At 48.0% G+C, this 26,471-nt stretch overlaps 1 protein-coding gene across 5 annotated transcripts in view; it reads right to left on the minus strand.

Moving 5' to 3' along the window:
• Positions 1-26,471, minus strand: part of CHST11 (carbohydrate sulfotransferase 11) — a 268,035-nt gene that overhangs the window by 42,157 nt on the left and 199,407 nt on the right. For 3 of the 5 annotated variants that reach the window (XM_061125478.1, XM_061125477.1, XM_061125476.1), the window contains exon 3: positions 18,085-18,114. The exons of the other annotated variants lie outside the window; for them this stretch is intronic. In XM_061125478.1, the coding sequence (XP_060981461.1) occupies positions 18,085-18,114 (30 nt within the window). The remainder of the gene's footprint in view (positions 1-18,084; positions 18,115-26,471) is intronic. 5 annotated transcript variants of the gene reach the window in all.

Here is a 26,471-nt window from a genome sequence, read left to right on the forward strand (position 1 = left end):
GACTCAAGGGCCAGAGAGAGTGCTGGAGAGTCACAACTGAATCCTTGATCCCGTGATGCTGATGGGGTGGGGGCCAGGCACAAAGCTAAATGCCCTTCCTGCTCCAGAATTTGCTGCTCTAATAAATTTCCCTTTTGTTTTAGCACCTCTGGGTGGATTTTTATCCTTTGCAAGCAAATGTTTCCCAAGGAAGACATGATATGAAAGAGGTCAGAAAAGCAAAGAATGCAGATGTTATCCCCACATCCTTTATGCTCAGCCCTGTTCTCCTGACCCCCGGGAAGCTAAGCCTAAGAACCCAGGCTTAAGAATGGAGGCGAGAGGAGAAGCACGGTGGGTCTAGAACATGCACTGTCGTTTTAAAAAGCCATGAAGCAGCACCCGACCAGCTCACAGCACCCCACACTTCCTGTTTGTGTGAACTGGTTCTGTTTTTTTTCCAATTAGATTTCTACTCACTGATCCTCTCCAATGTTTTTTCTTTCTTAATTGAATAGCAAATCAAAAGGAAGGCGAAGGAGAGCTCGCAGTGTTCTCCTCCCTCAAAGGCCAAGCATCTGTTGGCTTTGTTCAGTCTTGGCACTGACCTCGGCATTTCTTACTGTTCAAAATTAGTAGCTGCAACAATTCATCTTCAGGGAAATGGGTCCCGGGGAGATCAAGGGCAGACTCACCCAGCTAATGGGGTGAGAGTGACTGCAGCCCAGTCCCGGGGTACCCGCATCTTACTGAATGGGGGGACATAAATGGCAGGCATATCTGGCAAGAGGGCTGCAGGACCAGAGTCTGGATGGGGAGGCTGAGTCACAGCCCTCAGGGGGCACGGGGCACAGAATCGAAGACAAACATCTCAAAAACAGGCCAGTGATGAGTGCCCAAGTCCTCAGAAACTCAGGTCACGTGCTTGTCCTAGTCTGACATCATCAGTCCTAGCCTTGCCTCTCATGATCCTGAAGCTGTGAATGGGTTTATCACCCCTTCCTCGGTTCCATCTTTCTTGGCCATGAAAAGGGGAGAGTCACGTTACCCACCACATAGGAGAGAAACAGATTGTGTGGGTAAAATGCTTGGCACACAGTAGGTCCTCAAGAAATGAGAGCTGGTACGATATTCTGAGCACCACCTGCCTGCTCTGGAGGTGTGTTTCAGGGGGAAGCATGTTTCCTGGGGCCCCAGATGCCTCCAGCCCATTAACAGAACCAGAAAAGTCCACTCACTCAATTTACGAAAAGCAACATGTTTATAAAAAAAAACCACAACAGCTTCAGACCCCAAAGTGTAGAAAAGCCTGGAAAGCAGAGAAGGTATGGAGAGAGGGACTGCTTTTGAGAGGCTATGGGGCAGGGATCAATTCCTAAAGTATTTGTACTTTTCCTCCAGAAATGGGTGCCTGGCAAAGAAAGCTGTGACCAGGATTGCCGTGTAGGAAGTGGCTCGGGCCCCCTGGTTCCTGCAGCTTCTGAAGGGAGTGGAACCCATGGGTCACCTGGTCACCCACCTCCCTGAGCATCGTGGGCCACTTCTCTAGGCAGCTCAGCTTCTGTACCACCTCCTCAGGTCTGCTGGCCACTCGGTAATGCTTCATTCCGAAGAACACTTAAAAGAAACGAGGAGTCCCAGCTAAAAGGGGGTGCTTATAACTTGAAAAGTGCTGACATGCCAACCAGTCATTTGCCCTGGAGTAGGTATTAGCTACAGCAGCATTTCTTGGAATTAAAAAAGGACTATGAATAGACTATTATGCTGTGTCTGCAGTCAGGAGCTTCCAATTAATGGCAGGAAGCCTATATTCCTGCTGGACTGCAGCTAGTAGTGTGTGTGTGTCTGTGTGTGTGCGAGAGAGAGAGAGAGAGAAAGAGAATGAATGAATGGCAAGAGGACAGTGGACTGGATGAATGAGTAAAAATGAAGCCGGCATGGTGACTTCTAGAACAAAGGCACTGGACCACTTTGTATCTCAGGTTGTCATCTGGAGGGCCATTCAGGGCTGGCATCTAGAAGACAGCATCATGGAGGGATTCTGGCACCGGGGTCCCCCCATTCTGGAATCATGGCAGTCAGGTTAAGAGTCCTGGGGCCAGGCCTGCAGCCCAGGGCTGGCTGAGCCAGAGGACAAGGAGAGGCGGAGGCCAGAGCCATAGCTGTGTCTGTTCTATACCCTCGACCTCAGTGGATGTCAATGCTCCAAAGGAGAAATATGTTGGGGTTCCATACACCCTAGAAAGTCAGAGAACCTTTGCTGACAAGAGCATTTCTCCTGCACCCTGTCCTTTCACCCTGTACTAACTTCTGCCTTTTTTCTCAAGAGCCTCCCTTGTCTTATTTAATTTAGACATAGATAGTAATGAGGGCTGTGTCTGCTCCACTCTCGTCCATAAGATTGAAATTTTTCATTAAGGAGATCCTGGGAGACCAGCCACGTATACTCTTTCAAGTGTCACATCTGCCTGCCTGTTGCAGTCTTCAGGCTGGCCCTAAATGAAAGTCTTCAGGCTTTCCTGGGTGGCAGGTGGGAAAATGCCATCCAATTCTCCTTCTAAATAGCAGTGATTCCTTACCTGTATGGAGGAGGAGTGGGACTGACAACAGCCAACACTCCTGAAAGGGACTGAGGGGCCAGGTATGTTGTGAAAATGTTAATTTTTCTAAATTAATTCCAGTAACACACAGTGAGGCAGTTTGATACAGAGAAACAGCCTAAGCAGGGCACTAAGCAGCCAGGTAAGGCTGGGCTTGCCATGGAGACACTCCTGGCCTCAGTTTCCTAATCTGAGCAATGGGCATTAAAAAGAAACCCTGCTCTCACAGGGTAGATGTGTACCTGAAATGAGGTAAAGTGCATGAGCAGCAGAGACGCAGGAGAGCAAACCAGGGGAGAGTGGTGGTCTAGAGTCCAACTCCCTGGGTTCAAACCCTAGTTCTGCCACTGATGGGCTGTGTGACCTTGGGCAAGTCACTAAACCTCTCTGTGCCACAGTCTCCTCATCTGCCAAGAGGGGTGACAACTGTACCTACCTTAAGGGGCCAACACGAGAATTCAGTGAACGCCTTTCCCATAGTGAGTGCTCAAAAAGACTGACTTGGAATAGCAAGAATGCTGCTGAGTGCAACTAACGCTGGGGCACATGGGAGTGGCTCCCTAAACATTTCCCGATTATGATTCTGGGCTATTATCCTTTATTAAAGGCTGGTTTTACTGGCACCTACCACCAGCTGCAGACAATCACCATAGCACAGGCTGGGGTTGAGCCTAAATCAGCTGGTGCTGATTCTAAAACCTTAATCTTCCAAATATGGTTTGGGGAAGTTAGAGAGTCTCTGCCGTAGCTTTCCCATCTTCCTGAATAAGTGAAAGTTGCTATGGTAGGTAGAAGAGTGGTCCCCTAAGTGTCCATTCCCTAATCCCTGGATCCAGTGAATATGTTTTGTTACCTGGCAAAGGGGGAAGGAATTAGGGTAACTGATAGAATTCACATTGTTAATCATCTGATTTTAGGGAGAGTATCCTGGATTATATAAGTAGGCCCAATATAATCACAAGGGTTCTACAAATGGGGAAGAGGTAAGAGTCAATATCAGAGTTATGTAATATGAGAAAGGCTATTGCTGGCTCTGAAGATGGCAGGGGGCCACAAGCCAAGGAATGCAGGGGCCCCTTAGAAGCTAAGAGCCCCTCATTTTATTTTATTTATTTATTTATTTTTAAAGTCCCTCATTTTAGCCAGGTGAGACCCACTAAGACTTCTGACGTCCTGAACTGTAAGATGTATATCTGTGTTGTTTGAAACCACTAAATTGGGAGTAATTTGTTATAGCAGCCACAGGAAATTAATACGGTCCGCAAGGTCTCCCTTCTGGCCTGTGAACCCCTAAGGAGCTCAGGACACACAGAGACCGCTCTTCCATCCCACACTTGGAGCAGTATTATTTACATGTATCACTCTTCCTTTTAGCAGATACTTTCTAAGAACCTGACACATGTCAGACCTGGCAGTAGGTCCTGGGGACCCAGCAGTGAACAGGACAGACAGGCCCCCTGCTCTTGTGGAGCTCAGAGACAAGAGTGGACACTGACCTTGAACTGATACTTACAGGAGACGATCTTAGGAACCCTTTTATGGAGGCTACTGCATGCATGACACCGTGCCATATATTAACTCATCCAATCCTCACAAGCCCTCACAAGCGAAGTACCGAGGCACAGTTACCACCCCCATTTTACAGATGAGGGAACTGAGGCACAGAGATGGATGGTGGTGGACCAGATTCAGAATCCAGGCACTTTTGTACACTCTGCTGAGTTGCATCTAAAATGACAGGGAACAAGCATCATCCCAGAGAAGCTGCAGGCATGACTGTGGCCCCCAAGATGTCCCTCTGGCCTAGAGAATGACAAGCTCCCATTTAGAGCAAGTGTCTGTGATTTTGAGCGGGTGGGTGTGAAAGCGAATGCTAAATAGGTTCCCAGAGCCCTTGGCACTCCCCTTGCAAAAATAAGCACCACCAGATCCCCAGGAGCCGGGGGCTGCACCTTTCTCCCCTCTTGGCAGAGACCCCACACCTGAGGCTGCCGGCTCAGGGCAAGCCAGCCGGCAGTCAACAGGCCTCTATTGACTGTTCGTTCCCTGCAAGCACAAGGCTGTCCATTTAAACGCTGATCCAATACGGCTGTCCGCTGGGTAAGCTCATCGAGATTCCTAGGCTGATGCTCACTCAACAAGAGACAGGCACAACACACAGGAGCTCATTTATCCCAGCCACAGCCTGCAATCCCAGACCCATTCATCCCAGAGCAATATTCCCAGAGGGGGGAGGGGGCAGTGAGAGAGAAAGGCTTCGCACTGGGGGAGGGGGAGGGGAGGGGAGCCACAGCCCTGATGTGTAAGAGCAGGGAGGAGGGGGCTACAGCGTGTGGAGGCTGCCCTGGGAGCCTCGCGGAGCGCCAGCATCCTTCAATTTGCTCCCCCAACACGCTGCCCCTTTACCTCTTGGGACCTGAGTTTCCACATCCATAAAGTAAGGAACAATAATAGCACCTGCCCCAGGAGTGGTGGGGGACAAATTGGGATTGACACGCACTACTATATAGAAAATAGATAACTAAAAAGGACCTGCTGTACAGTGCAGGGAACGCTACTCAATACCCTGTAATGACCCATGGCGGAAAGAATCTAAAGAAGAGTGGATACATGTATGTATATGTGTAACTGACTCACTCTGTTGGACAGCAGAAAATAACACACCGTAAATCAACTATACTCCAATAAAAATAGGAAATAAAAATAAAAACATGTTTTATGGATTCAGAAAAACATCTTACCTGCCTGAAGGGGTCAGGGAGGCGTAAGTGAGACAATGTGAATTAATGGATATTAATTTTTTTGGAATTTTGCTGGGTGGCTGGCACCTAATGACCACAGACTCAGCGTGAGCTGTGTTTATGTCACGCAGAGTCTTATTTAATCCCTCACCATGGCTCAGAGAGAAGAGAAAACCGGTACTGTCTCTATTTTACAGATGAGGACCCTAAGGCACCCAGACGGGCTAGAACTTACCCGTGGACTCCTGGCAAGCCAAGGGCCCAGGCAGGATTCACACCCAGGACTCAAGACTGGTTTCCTCCCACGGCTCTGCCTCTAGCTCAGACGCACCGTTTATACATGGTCTGGATTTGAACCCCACATCTCCAGTTTTAGCCCACGGTCTTTGAAACCAAAAACTCTGTAAGGGAGGCACTGCTATCACGCCCATTTTACAGATGAAGAAACTCAGGCCCAAAGAATCTGAGTGATGCGTCTAAGGTCACGGAGCTGGGTGCCCGTGGAGTCAGATGTGGGATCCAGGCAGTCTCCTTGCTACCTACCAGGCTGTGTCACACAGACCACGTACTAGGGAGGGCCCCTCGCCACCATCGAAGCGCACTCTGAAGAGCAGCTTTCAGAGGCTGAGCCGAGTCCAATGTCAGACAGCGCTGTGTCCGGCAGAGCTCAGGGCCGTTGTCGCCGTGAGCAGCATCATCCATCATCATCATCGAGGCAAGTCTGATTCCTAAGGTTGACTGAGCACCTTTTTACATCTTCATGCCCTTCGCCACCCATCCCTCGGCCCCTCAGGCCTCAGCCCAGCCCGGACGGAGAGAGAAGGCACACAGGAGGTAAAACCGGCCAAGCCCTGAGTCATCCGGGAGCAGACGGGGCTTTGCTCTCAGCTCTGCCACCTCCCACGCTGGGGCCTTTCTCCTGGCACCCCCATCCACGCATCCTCTGGCATTCGTGGGAGACGCAAGAGCAAGCCCGTCTGAACAGGGGACTGCCTCCTGATGGGGACCTGGGTCAGCGTGCTCACACAGAGTCCTGAGGAGTCCCTCTTGGTGCTCCTCCGTCGTGCGCCTGGTCTGACCTTCCAGAATGTAAGTAAACATCCTTGCCCGGGCACAGCCCTGCGATACTGCACTTGAGACGACCACACTGCAAGGTTCTAAGACATCCTCGGGGGAGCCCGGGGGCCATGATGCCGTCCATTAGGCATCTTGATGGCACGTGTCAGGTCAGGGAGATTTGGAAGCAGCTCTTTCTGCCCAGTTTCCTTAAAAAGCACAGCGTCCTGACTCTCAAGGAGATCCTGCTGCTGGAATGACCACCAATGGCCCGCTCAGGGTGGGCTAGCAAAAATGCATCCAATGTGTCTCCTGTCCAGCTCCAACTGGACTCTCCAGAAAACCCAGAGATGATCATACCAAGTCAGTCAGAAAGAGAAAGACAGATACCATATGCTATCACTTATACATGGAATCTAAAATGTGACACAAGTGAACTTATCTACGAAACAGAAACAGACTCGCAGACATAGAGAACAGACTTGTGACTGCCAAGGGGGAGAGGGGCAGCGAGGGAAGGATTGGGCATTTGGGGCTATTAGATGCAAAGTATTATATTAATATATAGCATGGATAAACCACAAGGTCCTACTGTATAGCATAAGGGACAATATTTAATATCCGTAATAAACTGTCATGGAATAGAACATGAAAAAGAATGTATATGAATAACTGAGACAGACCATAAGGAAGGCTGAGCATTGAAGAATAGATGCTTTCGAATTGTGGTGCTGGAGAAGACTCTTGAGAGTCCCATGGACTGCAAGGAGATCAAACCAGTCAATCCTACAGGAAATCAACCCTGAATATTCATTGGAAGGAATGATGTTGAAGCTCCAAAACTTTGGCCACCTGATGTGAAGAGCCGACTCAATGGAAAAGACCCCGATGCTAGGAAAGATTGAAGGCAAAAGGCGAAGGGGGCAGCAGAGGATGTGATGGTTAGACCGCATCGCTGACTCAATGGACATGAATCTGAGCAAACTCTGGGAAGATAGTGCAGGAGAGAGGAGCCTGGTGTGCTGTAGTCCATGGGGTTGCAAAGAGCCAGACACAACTGAGCCAGCTGAACAATGGCCATGTCCGCAAACGCCTGCTGGAACTGAGGGGACCTGGCGGGGAAGTAACCAGAGCCTGGCCTGTGTTTGAAGACACTGAGCTCCCAGAACAGCTTGGTCAGGCTGGTTGACAAGGCACGATTTGAGCTCTGTGGCTCCCAGGAGAACCCACAAATGCATTCTCTCTGGGTCCTTACAGCCTGGCTATAGGAATGAGGGGCTGGGGTCCTTTATCGAGTACACTTTCTTATCTGCCTTGGGGTCTTAGAAGGGGGAGGCAGGATGGTGGTCAGGGGGGTACTTGCACAAAACAGTGGAAGACTGTCCCCTAAAATAACAAATTCCTGCCCCCAGGGCCGACAAGAATCACCCAGCCACAGCTGCTCAGACCTCAGACTGGCATCACCCCATAAACTGGGGAAAACGGCCCTCATCCATTCAGCCCAGGAGCAAAGGGCACTTGGGCTGGTAAGGAGAGAAGGCAGGTTTAAAAAGTGATGACACCAACTTGAAAAATGTACATACGTATCAGAAGGACTGTTGGAGGAGCCAGGCTCTGGCTAACCAAGATTCCTCTGGGCCACTAGTTCTGAGAGCTAACAGTGGATCCATGTAGACTTGCCCAGCTGTCCTCACACCAGAAACTTTTCCCCAGGCCTCAGGAATTCACAGGCTCCAGGAGAAGGTGGCTGTCTGGCTTTGGAACCAGACAGGCCTGGAGTTTAATCTCAGCTCCATGGCTATCTAGCTGTGTGAACTTGAACATGTTACCTAACTTCTCTGGGTCCTAATTTCCTCATCTGTGAAGAGGAGGTAGAGGTAAGAGGTAAGGTTGCTGTGAGCTTTATACTGGGCACACAATTCATATACAACCAAAAGGTATCATCTGTTCCTTTTGCCTCTTCCCTCACCAAGGAAGATGAGTAAATAAAAGAGGGGCTCTGACGGCAGACCCCAGTCCTGGTTTTATTGCTCAGCTGGTGTGAGACCTTGGGGAAAGCTGGGCTCCTCTGTGTCTCAGGTTCATCAGGGGTAAAATGAGAGTCATAATAACAGCACTGACTTCATAGAAATCAAAGGACACCATTTGTATAAAATGCTTGGGGACTCCCTGGCAGTCCAGTGGTTAAGAATCTATCTTCCAATGCAGGGAATGTGGGTTTGATCCCTGATAGGGAAACTAAGATCCCACACGCCAGAGGGCAACTAAGACTGACCGCCACCATGAGAGAGCCTGCGACTAAGACCTGACACAGTCAGATAGATGATATTAAAATAATAATAATAATAATAATAATAATAATGCTCAAACAGAGCCTTGTACAGAACAAGCACTTAAAAAAAATGGGAGCTCTCAGTGTGACTTTTCATCCTAACAACTCATTCCTGACCCCACTCAGCCCAATCTTCCTTTACCCTCACAACCAAAATACTCCCTGGAGGAGGGCATGGCAATCCACACCAATATTCTTGCCTGGAGAATCCCATGGACAGAGGAGCCTGGCAGGCTACAGTCCATAGGGTCGCAGAGTTGGACATGACTGAAGCGACTCAGCACGCATGCACCACTCAACACATTTCTAACATGACTCTGCTTTCCTAAACTACGTCTGGTGTGCAGCATTCTGTCCCTCCCATAAAGTTAACTCTTTGGGGTCAGAGAAAGCATCAGATGTACCACACTGAAGTGTCAAGGAAGATTTTCCCAGCTATGATGGCCTCTCATTGTTCCTTGCTGGAGAGAGACAGGGTAAACGGGTCAGAAGCTGAGCCAAAGGTGAACTCAGAACCAAGCGATGCAAGGTTTTCATCAAGGTTCTGTGCCTTAGTTGTTTCCTTTCAAAGCTCTTTCCAAAAGCATCCTTCATCTTCAAAGAGTCTGGTTGGCAACTCGACTTTGCCCTTTGAAGTCCCTTTTACATTCACCCTTGAAGGCACTGCTTAAAAAATGACACTGCGCAGGGCTAAGAAGAGAATAAACTCCTCCCCTCCTACTTCTGCCTCCACCCCTCCCCCACAAATTTGGATTCAATTATAAACTGGCTGATGTTGTCCTTTGGTCCTTCCTAAGAATAATTGTAAAGTCAACACTAAGGACATTAAAAAGAATGAGCCTGGCTGTTTAATCATGGAGGAAGGAAAGCGGGGATAGTTTCTAATGCTATTTTCTAGCCTCTTCTTGTGACATCTTCGCCAGAGGTTTCAGGATAAATGTGCCAGCAAACAGATCAAAACACCAGGGTAATTCTGCAATGTCAACTTTCTTAGTTTTTTTAAAAGTGTTTGTTATGTATTTGGATCTATATAACCTATTGAAATGGCGTTTCAGCCGGGCAAGAAAATACTGTGACCTCCTACGAAAGAAAGCTCATCCATAAGCGAGTGAAAAAAATCAAATCCTTCTGGAAAGTGCAGGCACCGTTTGACAAGGGAAACGTTTAGAAAGCATTTGTGGGGCATCTCAGGAAATGTATGCAGTGGACAAGCCCATCTTGGCATGAATATGATTTTACTGAACACGACACGGCTGCTCCAGGGAAGATGTGAGAATATGATCTCTGTCTACTACAAATATTTTATAATTGTGTCAGGATATTGAAATGGAAGTTTCTGATGAAGCACAAAGCTACATTATACATGAAACAGCTCACTACAACATAGGTACTAGACTGTAGGCAGACTTTGCAGAAGAGACACCAAGAGCTGAGTGGCCCAACTCTTAACCTGGACCCACAATCCCACCCAGCCTGGCCCACATCCACACGAAAGGGCTGAGTTTTAGGAGATGGGAAAGAGGTTTTAGAGTGGTTTACTGGAGAGAGGTATTGAAGAGCCAAAATCCCACCTGCAAACACACCCTAGTTGAGAGGCTGGGAGGCTTTGCCCTTTGTCTTAAATTGAGAGAGGGGGCCTTTGAAATCACTGAAGAATTAATATATGTGCCCCCGACCACACCTCGTGAGAGGCCACATCTATCCGGCGTCAGAGGCTCAAATCTGTGACTTCCGAGCAGCTTTGACAACAAGTAAGAACATGTGCTGAACTGGAGATCAGCCAACCCCGGTCAGCTTCATTAGGGAAGGGTGGAATGTGGCTTCCTCAGGACCAGATACCCTCCCACCAGCTCAAGGAGAGCCCGCAAGGCCCATTCCTAGGCTGCCCACAGGGTAACTATGGAATTCTCAGTCCCGAGGAACGAAGAGGCAGCAACAAGCAGGAAAAGAGCCTCATTATGGAAAATGAAGGTAAGAGATCCTCGGGGACTGAGAAGTCTCCAAACAACCCACGAAAGGGAGAGCCTGCCGGGTCTAGAGGGAGCGAAGGCCGATCAAGACTGCGTCACTCATGCAAGAACCTTCCTGCATCTTTTCCACTTCTCCTGCCCCTCCTGCCACTCTTCCACGCCCCCCACCGCCACTTAAAAGCCCAAGGAAGAAGCTGCTCCAGCTTCAGGAGAGGCCTACTGAATGGGGGGTGGGGGGTGTCGGGGGGCAGGGGAGTGTGTGTGGAAGAGGGCTCGACTCTAAATGTGAAATCGAAAACCCGCTTTTTTGATATAAAATCCACATGTCTTACAATTCGCCCATTTAAAGCTTCCTGTTCAACGGGTTTCAGTAGTCACAGAGTTGGACCTCCATCATCACAATTCATTTCAGGACATTTTCATTACTTGACAAGAAACTCCGTCCCTCTCAGGCTCTCCGTAGCTATCACCTCCCAGCCCCTGGTCCCCTCAGCCCTGAGCAAATCACTAAATCTACGGTCCGTGTCTACGGATTTGCCTATGGGATCATATAGAATGTGCTCCTCTGTGACTGGCTTCTACACGAAAGAACTAAATGTGCTGACCTGACGCCCCAGGCCTGCACCTTTCTGGGCTCTTTCGGTGGGCCACTAGAGTCCCTCCCTCAAAGGGAAGTAGTCAGGACAAAGGGAGATGTCCCCAGTCAACCGCTTCATTAGAACCAATTCACTCAGCTTCCCCGGCTCTGCCCTGAACTGGTAGAGAAACAAATCTCCCAGCATGCCCAGCGGCAGGGCTGCAGGATTCGAACGATGTCTGTCCTCCCAGCTGATGAAAACCTCTGCGTCAGTCTCCTCCACTTTCTCGTCCCCAAGGGCACCTGGCACCAGCCAGGCACATATCAGAGGGTCGATAAACATTCATTGCTGGCTGATGACAGACAGGAAGCAGAGAGGAGAGGGGAGGCCGTGCCCACGGAGGGCCTGCAGCAGGTCTGCGGGCAGCTCCCAGGTTCTCCACATGTGGACGGATGCAGGCTTGGGATGGCCAGGAGGCAGCACCAGATGGCAGACAAACTCGGCTGCTCTCTGGTTACGTTTTATGCGTTTCTTTGTTTTTCAGTTTCTTTGTCACTGACATCTGCTGCTCCGCGTTGTCCTGGAGGCAAAATGTGAAACAGAAAATCCTCGGGGGATGCGCATTTCTCCCCATCTCGGCTGCTCTGTTTGGACGTGCCATGTCTTCGGATGAGGACCGCCACCCCCACTCCATCCTGGCGACCCCTTCTCTTTCCCTACATTCACGCCTCTTGTTATCTCCTCGCTGAAGGTGAAACTGACACAATCTTTGCAACTGGTGTGTATCAGTGAGCCCCGGCAAGACCTCAGGGGACCCCAGTGCAGGTAACATGGGATTCCCCACACCAGAGCCTTCTGGACACAGGGAAGCTGCTTCTAAAGCCTGAGGGAGAGTGGATCCATCCGAGAACTCACAAGTGTCATTTCAAAGGGAGACCTTTCAATGGCAGAGAGGGTGGTTTTCTAGGGAGAGCCTGGCTAGCTCCTCAAGGATTCAGATTGGCATTACTCCATAAATTGAGAGAAACGGCCCCAAAGAACAGCATGGGGTCGTGTGGCCTGGGCGGGGCCACATGGGGGAACTGCAGCCTTGGGATATAGACTGTGTGACAAGCGTCACCAGCCACTGTGCCCACATCCTCCTGCAGATCTTAGTTCTCCTCTCAGGATCCTGCCAGAGGATCCTCTTGTTACAACAGAAGGACGGAGGGCCAGGGCGCTGGTCCAGCATCGCCTAGTGAGAGCGGCACAGGGTCCTGACGCTGCTGCGGGGGCAGCTGGCGAGGGGGCCAAGCCCTTTCTCAGCCTGACCCACTGCCTCGGGAGCCCTGTGAAGTAGGTGTTACCCACCCCAGTTCCCAGGTGAGCGATCAGGCTCCATGAGATGCAGTAACCTGACCCAGGTCACTCAGCCAGTCAGGGGGAGTTCAAAGGCAAGTCTGCCCATCTGCAAAGGCTGTGGACTCCCCTAGACCGAGCAGCCGCAGACGCTGGTCAGGGGCAGCCTGGGCTCTGCAGGCACCCCTCCTGGGTGCCCCTTCCTGGGTGACCATCTGAAAATGGCCTGGGTGACTCCAAGGTGGAGGGGGTGAGACATGCACAAAATGGAAGCAGTAAGAATGTTCCTGTGTGGACGCAGGTGCGTGTGTGTGCCCATGTGCCTGTCCATAACTGTGCGTTGCTTCTGTGTCTGTGTATACATGAATGTTTGTGTCTGCATCTGCCAACGTGTCACTGTATACATGTGTGCTTGTATTTATAGATACAGTTTGTATTACTGTGCGTCTGTGTGCTCCTGTCTGTGGGTACACACGTGTGTGTTTGTGTGTGTACGGAGCGTGGATGTGTCTGGGTGCCCATGTATATGTGTTGGTGTGTGCTTGTGTGATGGTGGGTGTGTATCGGTGAGTGTGTAAACAGGCCCTTGCATGTCAGCAGACTTAGAAGACGACGTCACCTCTGCGGTAGAAAGTTATTCATTTCTTTCAGTTAATATGAAACAAAGGAATCTTTTCTTAAAGTTCTACTTTGGGGCCCCAGAATGTAAACTTTTTGTGACTAGGTTTACAGTCTCTGAGGGAAGAATGTACCTTTTGAAGATCAAGCCTGAGAAAACTAAGAATTCACTGCTGTTTCAAACTTCTCTGACTACTCCACAGTGGGAAATAAAGTATGTCGTTGCATATACACGTACATTATATATGTATGTACATGTATATATTTTTCTTAAAACAATACTTATCCTTACCATGTGTGATGCACTCTGATATTAAATTCTTTTCTATTTCATTTTTTCAAATGCCAACTAAACTGATGTTACAACTCACTAATGGGATATAACTCACAGTTTGAAGAACACTGGTCTATAGCAACTCTTCCCCCAGCTCTATATAAAGTGACTTCATCCATCCATTTACCCAGTAAACATAAAGAAGTTACTGTGTGACAACTACTTGTCTAGGTTCTTGGGAAACAAGTTTCCTAAGCTCCTGGCACTTTCATTCTAAAGGGCAAAATAAACCACAAACCCCAAAACACTGAAGATAATTTTATGTGGTGAAAAAATCTCTAAAGGTAATTCAGTGGTTGGTCAGGGAGGACTTCCTGGAGGAGGTGTTCCAAATGATGAGAAGGCCATGGCAAGAGGCAGGGGAGAAGGGCTGGCCAGTATTTTCTCTGCAGTCTCTGCTATCAAAGTTTAGAAATGAACCTTGACTCAGATACTGGCCATGATTCTATCCATCTCTCTCTGGCCTCACTCCCTTCTCTCCTTTCAGCTACATGTTGCCCAAATACTTCACATCAAAATTTGGCAGCTCTACATGGGCACATATTCATTCTTTCCCTGGAACATTTCAAAATAACATTTGGTCTGATTAATTCTGTTATTAGGACAAACTCCTGGAAGACACAGTCAATCTTGTGGAGGGTGATTCGACTGGTCAATAAGGCTCAGAAATGAAGGGGCAGAGACCAGGCAATGGGGCTCAGAGACCACATGTAAGAAAGCTCAGGTCAAAAGCGCCAGAGATGGTGGGCAAGCCTGCCCCTCCAGGCCAGCACTGCTTCTCCAGGGCATCTGCGTGGCCAGCTCCCTCTGTGCCTTAGGTTCCTGCTTCCATATCATCTATTCAGCAAGTCTCCCCTGCCCACACTAGTTCAACCGCAGCCTTCATCCTGACTTACCTATCAGACCTCTTTATCTGGTTATCCAGCTCCCCACCGAGAACATTAACCCCACAGGACAGGGATTTCTGCCCCTGTCGTTGCCCAGCCAGTGCTCAACACGCGGCTATGGCATGAGTCAATGAATAACACTCCTATTTCCTGAGCGCCTGCTGGGTGCTGGGCTCTGCACCAACATGGTCTCCAGTGCTCACAGAAATCCTGCCAGGTGTGTCCTAGGATTCCCATTTTAGAGATGGGAAGATAAAGGCTCAGAGAAGCGAAACACACACAGTGAATAAGTGATGGATTTGGGGCTGAAAGCTGCGTCTCCCTGACTCCAAACCCGTAAGGCCTGACGCTTCTACTCACAAAACAGGAGTGAGGCACAGTAAGTGTAGTCAGTCAGAAACAGGAAAACATCTGACACCACTTATACGTGGAATCTGAAATACTGTAAAAATGAAGATACCTATGAAACAAAGACAGACTTACAGATGTAGAGAACAGATGTGTGGTTGCCAAGGGGGAAGCAGACGGAGGAGGGAAGGACTGGGAGTTTGGGATTAACAGAGGCAAAGGCTCTTCTATAGGATGGACAGACACCGAGGTCCTGCTATGTAGCACGGGGAACTCTAGCCAATATCTTGTGATAAACCATAATGAAAAATAATATATGTACATGTAACTGAATCGCCTTGCTCTACAGCAGAAATTAATACAACTCTGCAAATCAACTACACTTCAATAGAATTTTTAAAAAAATTAACTGCTGCATAAAGCAGATGACCCAAACCAAGATCCATCCAAGAGCAAGCTCTGTGGGCACAGAGTACTGCTCTTCGTTTTGCCTAAAAAGGGGGTGTGGCTAACAGCATCAAAGATGCTTCTATGACAAACAACCAGATCACCCCCTCTGAGTAGGAGGACAGTTTCATGGTGTGGTTTTATTCATAAGCAGTTTCTATGCATTTTGTTTTCCAGCACACTGGGGCACATGGAACATAAACAGGCAGAAACTCTGCACTTAGTACCCCCTATTGGGTGCCCTGCAGTGATAGCTGGGTGTGCAGCTTTGCATGCCCCCGGGGGCAATCCGAGGGGTCAAGGGGGCCCAGGGAGGGGACACAACAACCTCCCATTTCCCTCTGCACCTCAGGGACAAACAGCCGAGGTCAAATTAACCAGGGCAGACCTCTGAGGGCTGGGGTTCTGGGACACCTACAGAGTGGTTTTGCTTGGGGACAGCAGCTGCTTCAAATTAGAAGCTACTCTAAACAGAGAGCAGATTCACGAGGTTTTTCTGCCCTGGAAAGAGACCAAGGGACTCGAGCCACAGTCTTGATCTTTGGACTCTTTAGGGCAAAAGCTTCGAGGGGAGGGGCCGAGAAAACAAAGGCCAGAAGTGGTGACAGTTGAGGCAGAAGGTCCCAACTCTCAATCCCTACCTGACCAGCAACAATTCCCAGAACCAGAAGTGTGAGAGATGAGGGGGGTCAGGCCCGGCACAAGGGGTCACCTCTGCAGGGAGAGCTGTCTCCATCCTGTCACCCGCTCCCTCTCCCCACACCCTCAGCCACCCCACAAGCCAGCTCAGGGGTTCAGTCCCTGCCAGCACTCCTCATCTTTGATGGGAGTCTTTGAGACATCAAAGACTTTCCTGATGTCTTTGAGCTGCAGCCAGGAAGTAAGGGTGAGGCCCTGGGGAAGACCCGAGCCAAGGTAGTTCCCCAAGCTGTCGGGGCAGTGGGGACAGGCACAAAATTTTACCTCCGGAGGACACAGAAACAATGGGTTTCCAACTTTCCCCCAAACTGTTAAGTTCTCATGGTCTGTGCCAGGCCGGGTCTACTCTGCTTCACTCTGTTCATCTCTATATTTTCAGTTCAACAAACGGGTGAGTTCCCATTTGGTGACAGGCCAATTGGGCCAGGCCCTGGACATGTAGCCCAGTGACCAACCTGAGTGTCTGCTATGAATGAGGCCCTAAGGATCCATTATGAGAATGGAGCAGTAACTAACAGCTAATGAGCCAGGCACTATCCTGAATGCTTTCCCCATGTTAACTCATTAATCCTCACAGCATCACAAGTGATTCCTCAGCAGAGGCCTGAAGAAAGTGAGGAAGCTAACTAGGAGTACATCTGGGGAAGCAAGACCAAGGCCGATCAGGTGTGTGTCTGGCCTGTTCAAAGAACCACAGTGAGCCTGCAATGGGGTAGTGAATGCCAGGTATCCCAGGCTTTGGGGAGGACGCAGGCCTTCACAGGGAGGTGGAGATGTGAGTGCAAGAATGACAGGCTCCCACTTATATTCTAGAAGAGCTCTGGCCAAAGCAGTTGAATGTTCTTTGGTGGAAAAGGCTGGAAGCTAGGAGGGTCCAGGAGAGACTGGAGGAAAGAGACAGCGGTGCGGTGGGGTGGGGGAAGCAGCCATTGCATTACTGGGCTATACTGAAGACAGAGCTGAGAGGAACTGCATACGGGTTGAACACGTGGCATGAAAAAGGAAGTGTCCACGTGGGCTCTGAGGATTCTGCCCGGAACAGCTGGAAGGAGGGGGCTGCCATGACCTGAGGTGGAAGATGTGCGCTGAACAGCTTTCTGCAGTTTCTGGCATGTTAAACGTGCAGTGTCCAATGAAGACATCCAAGAAGCAGATGGAAGAGAAGACTGAAGTCCAGGGGGCCCCCTGTGTCAGCCAAACAATACTCTGAACAGGAACTGCCGGTGCTTCATTCAACAAATACCCGATTGTGTGCAGCTGACACGGCTGCAGCAAATGTAGCCAGAAACAAAAAGTCTCGGCTCTGTGAGAGCCAGCAGGCATGGGAGGGCATGATGATAAGGGAAGACCCAGGAGAACCTGGAGAGCAGAGACCCGGGACCAGCCCTGACCACCTGCCTGCTGAGCCCCCAGGCGCCCCGGGGGGGCAGCACCCAGCAGCTGCTAGTGCACGAGGAAGACTTGAACGCCAAGCGTGCATCCAACCTGAACGGCGTCCCGTGTGCTGGAATCCATCATCGACTCTCGCTGACCCGCTGTCTGCCCCTGGAAGGGTGTCTAAACTGCACTGCCTGAGCCAACACCAGCTAAGATGAATAACAGGGGACCAGTTAATGTCTCCACCGTGCTTTCAGACACTGCTGGGGGCAGGGAGGGATCTGGGCAGGAGCTGAGGGAGCAGGGGAGAGAGGATCCACTGCAGCAGGCTGGCGGTCATTCAATTTCCTGGGAAGCAGGGCTGCCTCAGCCCTTCTCAAAGCTTCCTGAGGGACCCTGAGGCTTCACCTGGGCTCAGTCCTCCAACATCCATCCCAGAGGTCTGCATCTTCGTGGTCACGTTCAGAGCTCAGGTTTGGGGCCACCAGGATTTCTGACCTCACTGGCTGTGGGACTTTGGGCAAAGGACTCAACCTCTCTGTGCCATTTCCATTATCTCTAAATTAGGGCTACTGTGAACTCTTACAGATTTGCTGAGAGGATTCAATGAAACAGTAGAGCATGACCTAAAATGCTATCTGTCACGCAGTAAGCACTCCCTAATAGTTAGCATTTATTGTTTACCAAGCGCCTGGAATATGTTGGCATTAGGTTGTCTCTGAAGTGGGGCCATAGATAACTTGTAAACAGCAAGGTGAAGGAGACGCTATTGTGACTTACCCAAGGTGGAGAAACTCTCTCCAAGGATCTCTGAAAACGGAAGAGAGAAGAATTTCTCAGGCTGCTTGTTGAACGAATACAAGATGGACTTTCAGAATCCAAGGCGAGCTTGACGACCATGTGCGTGGAACAGCACGTGGATCTGTGAGTCCTGCCCGCTCTAGTCCAGCCTGGCTACCAGGAGCAACTGCCTGCTGAGCCCGCCATGACCCTAACCCCAAGAGAGGTCGGCTCAGAGGAACAGCGGAGCCTCGGACTTGGGGAGGGAAACACAGGATGGTCTGTGGCCAGGGTCACCCTGTGCCCCTGCCATGTCCCAGCCCCCAAGTGGACAAGAGGATCTGTCTTCCCTGCCCAGTCCGACCAGAAGTGAACATGCTAACTGGACTTTAAGCAGCGTAGGTTCCCGCTTCCTGTCTGATTTCCAGCTCCATCTCTGACTTTTCCCTAAAGTCTCACCTGGAGGGACCTCACCAGTCTCTCAAAATGGGGACTGTTTCTGAATGCTGCACCTTTAGCCTCTCCTAGCCTCATGCATGACAGGGAGCTCCACCTACCCAGGCAGCCCAGCTTTAACCCTCGCCAGACCCCTGATACTAAAAGAACAGCCTACCCACAATGTGCCTGAGGGGTACATTTCACAGAAAGCGGGGGCTACTGGTTTTAACCTCAGTGATTTGTTTTCACCTGGTCTTCAATAATGTTGGGGAGGAAAGTGTCTTATTATAGGAAAAGAAAATTTTCAGACGCACCAGAAGAAATGATCCCATCACTTGAATGGAGAGAACTAGAGGTGGAAGAAAGAACAGTGGACTTGTGGGTGGAGCGTTGAGTTTAGATTCAGCTCCGCCACTTGGTAGTAAGTCAACCTTGGGCTCAGCCTTTGAAATTCAGCTTTCTCATGTGTCAAACAGAACAATTATAAAGATGAAATGAGAGCATGTATGTAGCCAGAGTGTAATCCGACTAGACTATGGCAGGCATTTAGCATTATTATTATTATTTTTGTTATTGTTACATTTTTTGCCTGGCCAGCTCCTCTGACTTTTTCTTTGTGAATCTTATGGCTGCTCACACCCTTGATCTTTTTGCTATGCCATTTTCCCCAAAAGCTACTGTAATGGGGGTGAAACTTTCTCTGTCTCGAATATTGAGCAATATCCCAAAATGTCTGGCGTAGAGTGGGTATGGAATACACGTTTTGAAAATATAATCAATACCATAATCATATGTGGGTTTCCCTGGTGACTCAGATGGTAAAGAATCCACTCACAATGCACAAGACCTGGGTTTGATCTCTGGGTTGGGAAGATCCCCTGGAGGAGGGCATGGCAACCCACTCTAGGATTCTTGCCTGGAGATCCTCATGGACAGAGGAGCCTGGGGTCACAAAGAGTCAGACACGACTGAGTGACTAAGCACAGTACAATCATATATATGTATATATATATATAAAATATATTTATGATATTTGGTATTTATGATATATGATATGAAATATAATATATTTATGAATTGGGCTTCTCAGGTGGCACTCGTGGCAAAGTGCAGGAGACCTAAGAGATGTGGATTCGATCCCTAGGTTAGGAAGATCCCCTGGAGCAGGGCATGGCAACCCACTCCAGTATTCTTGCCTGAAAAGTCCCATGGGCAGAGGAGCCTGGCGGCTACAGCTCCACAGGGTGACAAAGAGTCGGATATGACTGAAGCAAATTAGCACAGCACATACTTATGAATTATGATATAATTATATACAATAATATATTGCCAGGTCCCAGGAACCATGCTAATTGCTTTGCATACATTATGTTCATGTAACCCTCTCCATCTTACATGAATTAATTATTAGCATTTTCCCCCCACTTTGCAGATGAGGAAAATGAGGCACTGAGGTAACTTGCCCAAAGTCATATAATTCTAATAGTAAGATGTTGGGGGGATGGAACTTGAACCCAGATGATCTGATTTCGGAAATTGTTCATTTGACCACCACAGAGCCTCATGAATACATAATTTTCAAAGAAAATGTAGGCGGGGGAAAAAAAAAACACTGATGTGTAACCTGATATTTCTAGAGTTGAGTCATAAATTATGTGTGAGGGGATAAAAATGAATAATAAATTCCAGAAGTTATGTGGGGACAGCTGTAAGAAAGATGGGCACTGCAGTAAGACTATTCACGGTTCTAAGTGAAACCCAGAGGCAATCTGGGAAGGGTTACAATGGAATATGAAATCATAGAGGGTTCCAGTGAGGCTCTGACCTTACCACTCAGTCAGCTGGGGACGCCATTATTCCCTGCCCCCAATAAGCAACACTTTGCAGTCCCTGGAAGTGGAAGACTAAAATCCCTTCTCCAAATCACTGAAGAGACCTATCTGAAGGCAGAGAACGGGGGCTCTGGTTACTCTGCTTATTTTACAGATGAGAAAACGGAGGCCCAGGGAAGTGAAACAGCTTGTCTGAGGTCCCACAGTAGGTAAGAGGAAGCCATGTGTTACTGATCGACTTCATTCATTCATTCATTCATTCATCTAACAGACATGTGATGAAATTTACTGTCTGAAATGTACCAGGAGGTAAGGACCATGTTCCTAGTGACAATCCAGACCGGAGCCAGCCCATAGAGATGCAATGCAGGCCACAATGGTACTTTAAAGTGTTCTAACAGCCACATGAAAAGAATAAAAAGAAATGGGTGATATCAATAACTTATCTCAAAAGATCCAAAATATTACTGTTTTATTATGTCATCAATATTTAACAAATATTAATGATGTGTTCTCTTTTGTGAGGGTACTAAGTCTTTGAAATGCAGTGTGTATTTAACACTAATAGCACATCTCACATTGAACTGACTACAATTCAAGGGCTCAGTGGCCTCATGTGACCAGTGGCTACCATATTGGAGAGCATAGATCTGGGACTATGGTTCTCCATCTCACTGTGTATTGGGAGCACGTGCAGAATTTGTTAAAAATACTGATTGCCAGTTCCTACTCAGAGATTCAGTTCAGTAGATCTGGGGTGAGGCCTGGGACTCTGTAGTTTAACCAGTATTCCAGGGGATTCTGATATAGCTCACCATTATGGAAACAGTGAACTCCTAAAATGCAGCTTAATAAACATCAACCAGATAGCCAGTAAGGCCCCTTCTCAAATTCCTATGGACTAGGAAAAGTTTGATCTGCATTAAAGACAACATCTGATAACATTCAGCTGAATTACTTTGAAAAAGAGTTTTCAAGTAGAGAGTGCTTGCTTTAGATAAGATTTCCAGATTAAAAATAGAGTCATTGTGGAAAAGAATAGAAAGCCCAGAGATAAATCCACAAACCTATGGATACCTTATCTTTGACAAAGGAGGCAAGGATATACAATGGAAAAAAGACAACCTCTTTAACAAGTGGTGCTGGGAAAACTGGTCAACCACTTGTAAAAGAATGAAACTAGAACACTTTCTAACACCATACACAAAAATAAACTCAAAATGGATTAAAGATCTAAATGTAAGACCAGAAGCTATAAAACTCCTAGAGGAGAACATAGGCAAAACACTCTCCGACATAAATCACAGCAAGATCCTCTATGACCCACCTCCCAGAATATTGGAAATAAAAGCAAAAATAAACAAATGGGACCTAATGAAACTTAAAAGCTTTTGCACAACAAAGGAAACTATAAGTAAGGTGAAAAGACAGCCCTCAGATTGGGAGAAAATAATAGCAAATGAAGAAACAGACAAAGGATTAATCTCAAAAATATACAAGCAACTCCTGAAGCTCAATTCCAGAAAAATAAATGACCCAATCAAAAAATGGGCCAAAGAACTAAACAGACATTTCTCCAAAGAAGACCTACAGATGGCTAACAAACACATGAAAAGATGCTCAACATCACTCATCATCAGAGAAATGCAAATCAAAACCACAATGAGGTACCATTACATGCCAGTCAGGATGGCTGCTATCCAAAAGTCTACAAGCAACAAATGCTGGAGAGGGTGTGGAGAAAAGGGAACTCTCTTACACTGTTGGTGGGAATGCAAACTAGTACAGCCGCTATGGAGAACAGTGTGGAGATTTCTTAAAAAACTGGAAATAGAACTGCCATATGACCCAGCAATCCCACTTCTGGGCATACACACCAAGGAAACCAGATCTGAAAGAGACACGTGCACCCCAATGTTCATCGCAGCACTGTTTATAATAGCCAGGACATGGAAGCAACCTAGATGCCCATCAGCAGATGAATGGATAAGGAAGCTGTGGTACATATACACCATGGAATATTACTCAGCCATTAAAAAGAATTCATTTGAATCAGTCCTAATGAGATGGATAAAACTGGAGCCCCTTATACAGAGTGAAGTAAGCCAGAAAGATAAAGAACATTACAGCATGCTAACACATATATATGGAATTTAGAAAGATGGTAACGATAACCCTATATGCAAAACAGAAAAAGAGACACAGAAATACAGAACAGACTTTTGAACTCTGTGGGAGAAGGTGAGGGTGGGATATTTCAAAAGAACAGCATGTATACTATCTATGGTGAAACAGATCACCAGCCCAGGTGGGATGCATGAGACAAGTGCTCGGGCCTGGTGCACTGGGAAGACCCAGAGGAATCGGGTGGAGAGGGAGGTGGGAGGGGGGATTGGGATGGGGAATACGTGTAAATCTATGGCTGATTCATATCAATGTATGACAAAACCCACTGAAATGTTGTGAAGTAATTAGCCTCCAACTAATTAAAAAAAAAAATAGAGTCATTGGCACACATTATATTAAATCCTTTAAGTTTTAATTTTGATTGATTTAATCTCTTTAATCAATTATTTTAAGATTAAGCAAACAAACCTGACATGCTGCCAGCACTAATTTGCTCAACAGAAAACTTCCTTAACAAACAATGGACAGTTGGGTGGCAGTGATACCTATGCTGAACTGGTAAGTTCAGCAATGAAGGCGTTGGGAGATATTCATTAAAAGCTTTACTTAAGCGCCTTCCGTATGCCAGACACACCCCTCGGCCCTGAGGTTACAGAGGTGAATGAGGATGGGCCATGCTCTTGAAGAGTTTGCACAGTTGCTGCCAAGATGGGTAACAATGTACAAAGCCCTGTGTGAACACAGGAAGGAAAAAATCAGATCTGCCCTGGAGCATAGGAGAAGCCCCTCTGATAGGAACCAAGCTGAGCCTCCAGCCTCTATGAAGTGTTTAATAGGTAGAGACCGGGAACCTTGGCAGAGGGAGTGAGGACAGTGTTCTGAGTGTTTGGAGAACTGTGGGCAAGGAGTTTGGATGCCTGGGGTGGAGAAGGTGGAGAGTTTGCTGGGGAAAGGGGCTGGAGCTGGGATGGTGAAATGCCCTGAAGGCCAGACTAAGGCATGTGGATTCAGTCCACCAGGTAACAGGGGCCACAGCTGTAGTTACGCAGATGCACACAGCACAGCTTTGGTCAGTGATGGATGGATAAAGTGGCTGATACATGGTCATGCGAAATGAATGGAAGTCTTATAGTGGGGGAGGGGAAATTGAAGCCAGGAGGCCAGTAAGGCTGAGGGTCAGCTGGTGAGAGGCAGGTAATGAGACTTGGACCAAGTGCTGACAGCAGGTGGGAGATGAAGCACAGATGGTTTTCAAACAACCCAGAGGAAGAAAGTCAAGACTTGGTGAAATTGCTGTAGGGAGTCACCCTTTACTTGGCTGAGGCCAATAAGCCACGCTGTTGTGCTAAAGGCTGAAAAGTTCCAGGAAAATGGGAAGAGGCTCATGAAGCCAGGATCTCTTAAGAGCCTGTGGAAGGAGGATGCCGAATCTTGGGATTGACAAGATATTCCTTTTAGTGGGCTGATGATATTTCTGTACCAGCTCCTCATTTTTCCCTTAGTTTACAATTTTTTCAATAGAGAGGTCATAAGAAGGGCAAAACATCTGCCAAATCAAGTGGCTGGGAGGATACAGGGAAACAGAAGCCCTTGCCCACTGCTGGTACACAGACTGTAGAGAAACTCTTATATCTGGAGGTGGCCATGCACCAGAATGTTCAAATCTGTGCTGTTTCTAATGATGCAAACTTGGGAGCAACCTAGGTTTCCATCTATAGAGAGATGGGTAAATAAAATGTGGCATGGTCATATGAAGCAATTAAACCAAAAGATCCATGGGACTGACCCTCAAAACACAGGGTGGAGTGGAACAGGCAAATTGAAGAAAAACATATTCAGGATGATGGCATCTATATGAATTGTGGACACACACACCTGAACTATATATTATATATGACTACATATAGTGGAAGTTAGAGTGTAAAAACATAGACTGAGATTTGTAGTAAATTCATATACAAGATTGAGAGGAGAGGGGCAAAGAAGAGGTTCAAAAGGGATTTCTACGTTGATGACAATTTATTTCTATTATATGGCAGACCTATAAAAGAACTGAAGCAAAGATGCCAAGATGTTATATTCGTTAATGTGGGATGGTGAATAAAAGAGTGCTTATTATCAATATATCATTTGCTATGTTTCCCTTTGGGATTCCCAGGTGGCTCAATGGTGAAGAATCTGCCTGCCAATGCAGGAGACCCTGGTTCGATCCCTGGGTTGAGAAGATCCCCTGGAGAATGAAATGGTAACCCACTCCAATATTCTTGCCTGGAGAATTCCATGGACAGAGGAGCCTGGCGGATGACAGACAGTCCAGGGGGTCACAAAGAGTCAGACATGACTTAGCAACCTAGTATGCACATGCAGGCTTTCCTTTATCTTCAAAAATTTCCCAAATTGAGAAAAGAAGGGAGGAAGTAGGGAGGAAGGGAAACGGGAGGCGGGAAAGGGGAGGTGGGAAAGGGAGGGGGGAAAGAAAAAGAAATGCAGTGCATGGAAACGAAGCAGAAGGCTTAGAAACTGTTCACCAAGCCCCCTACCAACTGAGGGCTTCACACAGCAAAGGGGGTGCAGATGGTGATTTAACATACCTAGGGGTCCCCCTGGGGTCTAACACCATATTCTGTACACTCGGAATGACTGCTCTGGTGAGGGCAAAATAAACTCCTTTCCTGTGCATCCCTTTCTCAGCCCAGCACTGCTGCCAAGTAGGGGTGGGGAGGGGGTCACGGCATTCATTTACACCAGGTCCTCTCCACATGTTCACCTTCACCAATGTTACTTTCCCAGACTCTCCCACTGTTCCGGCTCTAGAGCATGACTGCACAGCCATCTCACATCCAAGTCACGCCTGCGTGTGGCAAGGACCGGACATGCCCGAGAAAGGAGAAGTGGGACAGGGCACATGGGCTGCTTCTGCACAAGGATGCCTCCCCACCTCTGGCCAAACACCAAAAATTCTGACGCAGAATTTTCAAAATGCTTTGAGAGTCAGTTAAAGCACAGGGAGATAGAGTTGAGTGCAAGGAAGCATCCTTCTCACTAGTTACAGAACAAGACAGAAGTGTCTGCCTGGAGCGCCCTCCTCGTTGCAAAGAGCAGTGCCTCCGTGTCTTTACGTGTCCAGGTCTTTGCAGAGTGGGTGCTGAAGACATGCTTGCTCATGAAGCAGAACTACACGACCTCCCCTCTGCCACACACACACACACACGTTTTTGAGGACTATGTTTCTGTTTTCAAGTTTTCTCTCTCTTAATGGGGCAATGTCAACTAATGATTAACGATGTTTGATTCTGGAACCAAATTGACTAAGTTCTTGGAAGAGACATGAAACCTCTCTATGATCAATACCTTCACCTCATAGCATCTTCAAGAGCCGAGCTCTCAGCACAGTAGCTGGCATACAGGAAGTACTCATTAGCTGCTAAGAATGGTCACTAGTTGGTCCTCATGGCAAACCAAGTGAATGGGCTATATCACGTGCATTTTACAGATGCGCAAAGCTGAGGTTCACAGAGGTCCTGTGACATGCTCAAGGTCACACAGTTTACTGGTAAATGACAATGCCAGGATTTGAGGGCAATTTATCTATCTCTAAAGAACTCCCCAGGCCCCTAGCTGTTGCAACATCCCAAGAGCTGATTCACAGACCAACAACTTCCAGAATCTTCTCCTGCCAGCAAAGAGTCTGGTGGGAACTCTCTCAGCCAAGTGGAAGCTCCTAACTTCTGCAGTGTGGGGGCTGGGAATCTGACTTAGGTCTGAGGAACTCTCATCCCCACATCAAAGATGAGAACTGAAAGTCACTCTGACTAAGCACACAGGGAGGGCAGAAAGTTCTGAGAAAAAGGAAGATACCAATGGGCTTTAATCACTCTCCACTCACCCCCAGGACTCATGCCAGAGATGAAGGCTTTGGTGACATCTTGGTTTTTTTTTTTTTATCCCAGGAGTTCAAAGAACCTCACACCCATTCCATCACATTCAGGC

This window comes from Dama dama, chromosome 22 (assembly GCF_033118175.1).
Source record: "Dama dama isolate Ldn47 chromosome 22, ASM3311817v1, whole genome shotgun sequence".
Classification (NCBI taxonomy): Eukaryota; Metazoa; Chordata; class Mammalia; order Artiodactyla; family Cervidae; genus Dama; species Dama dama.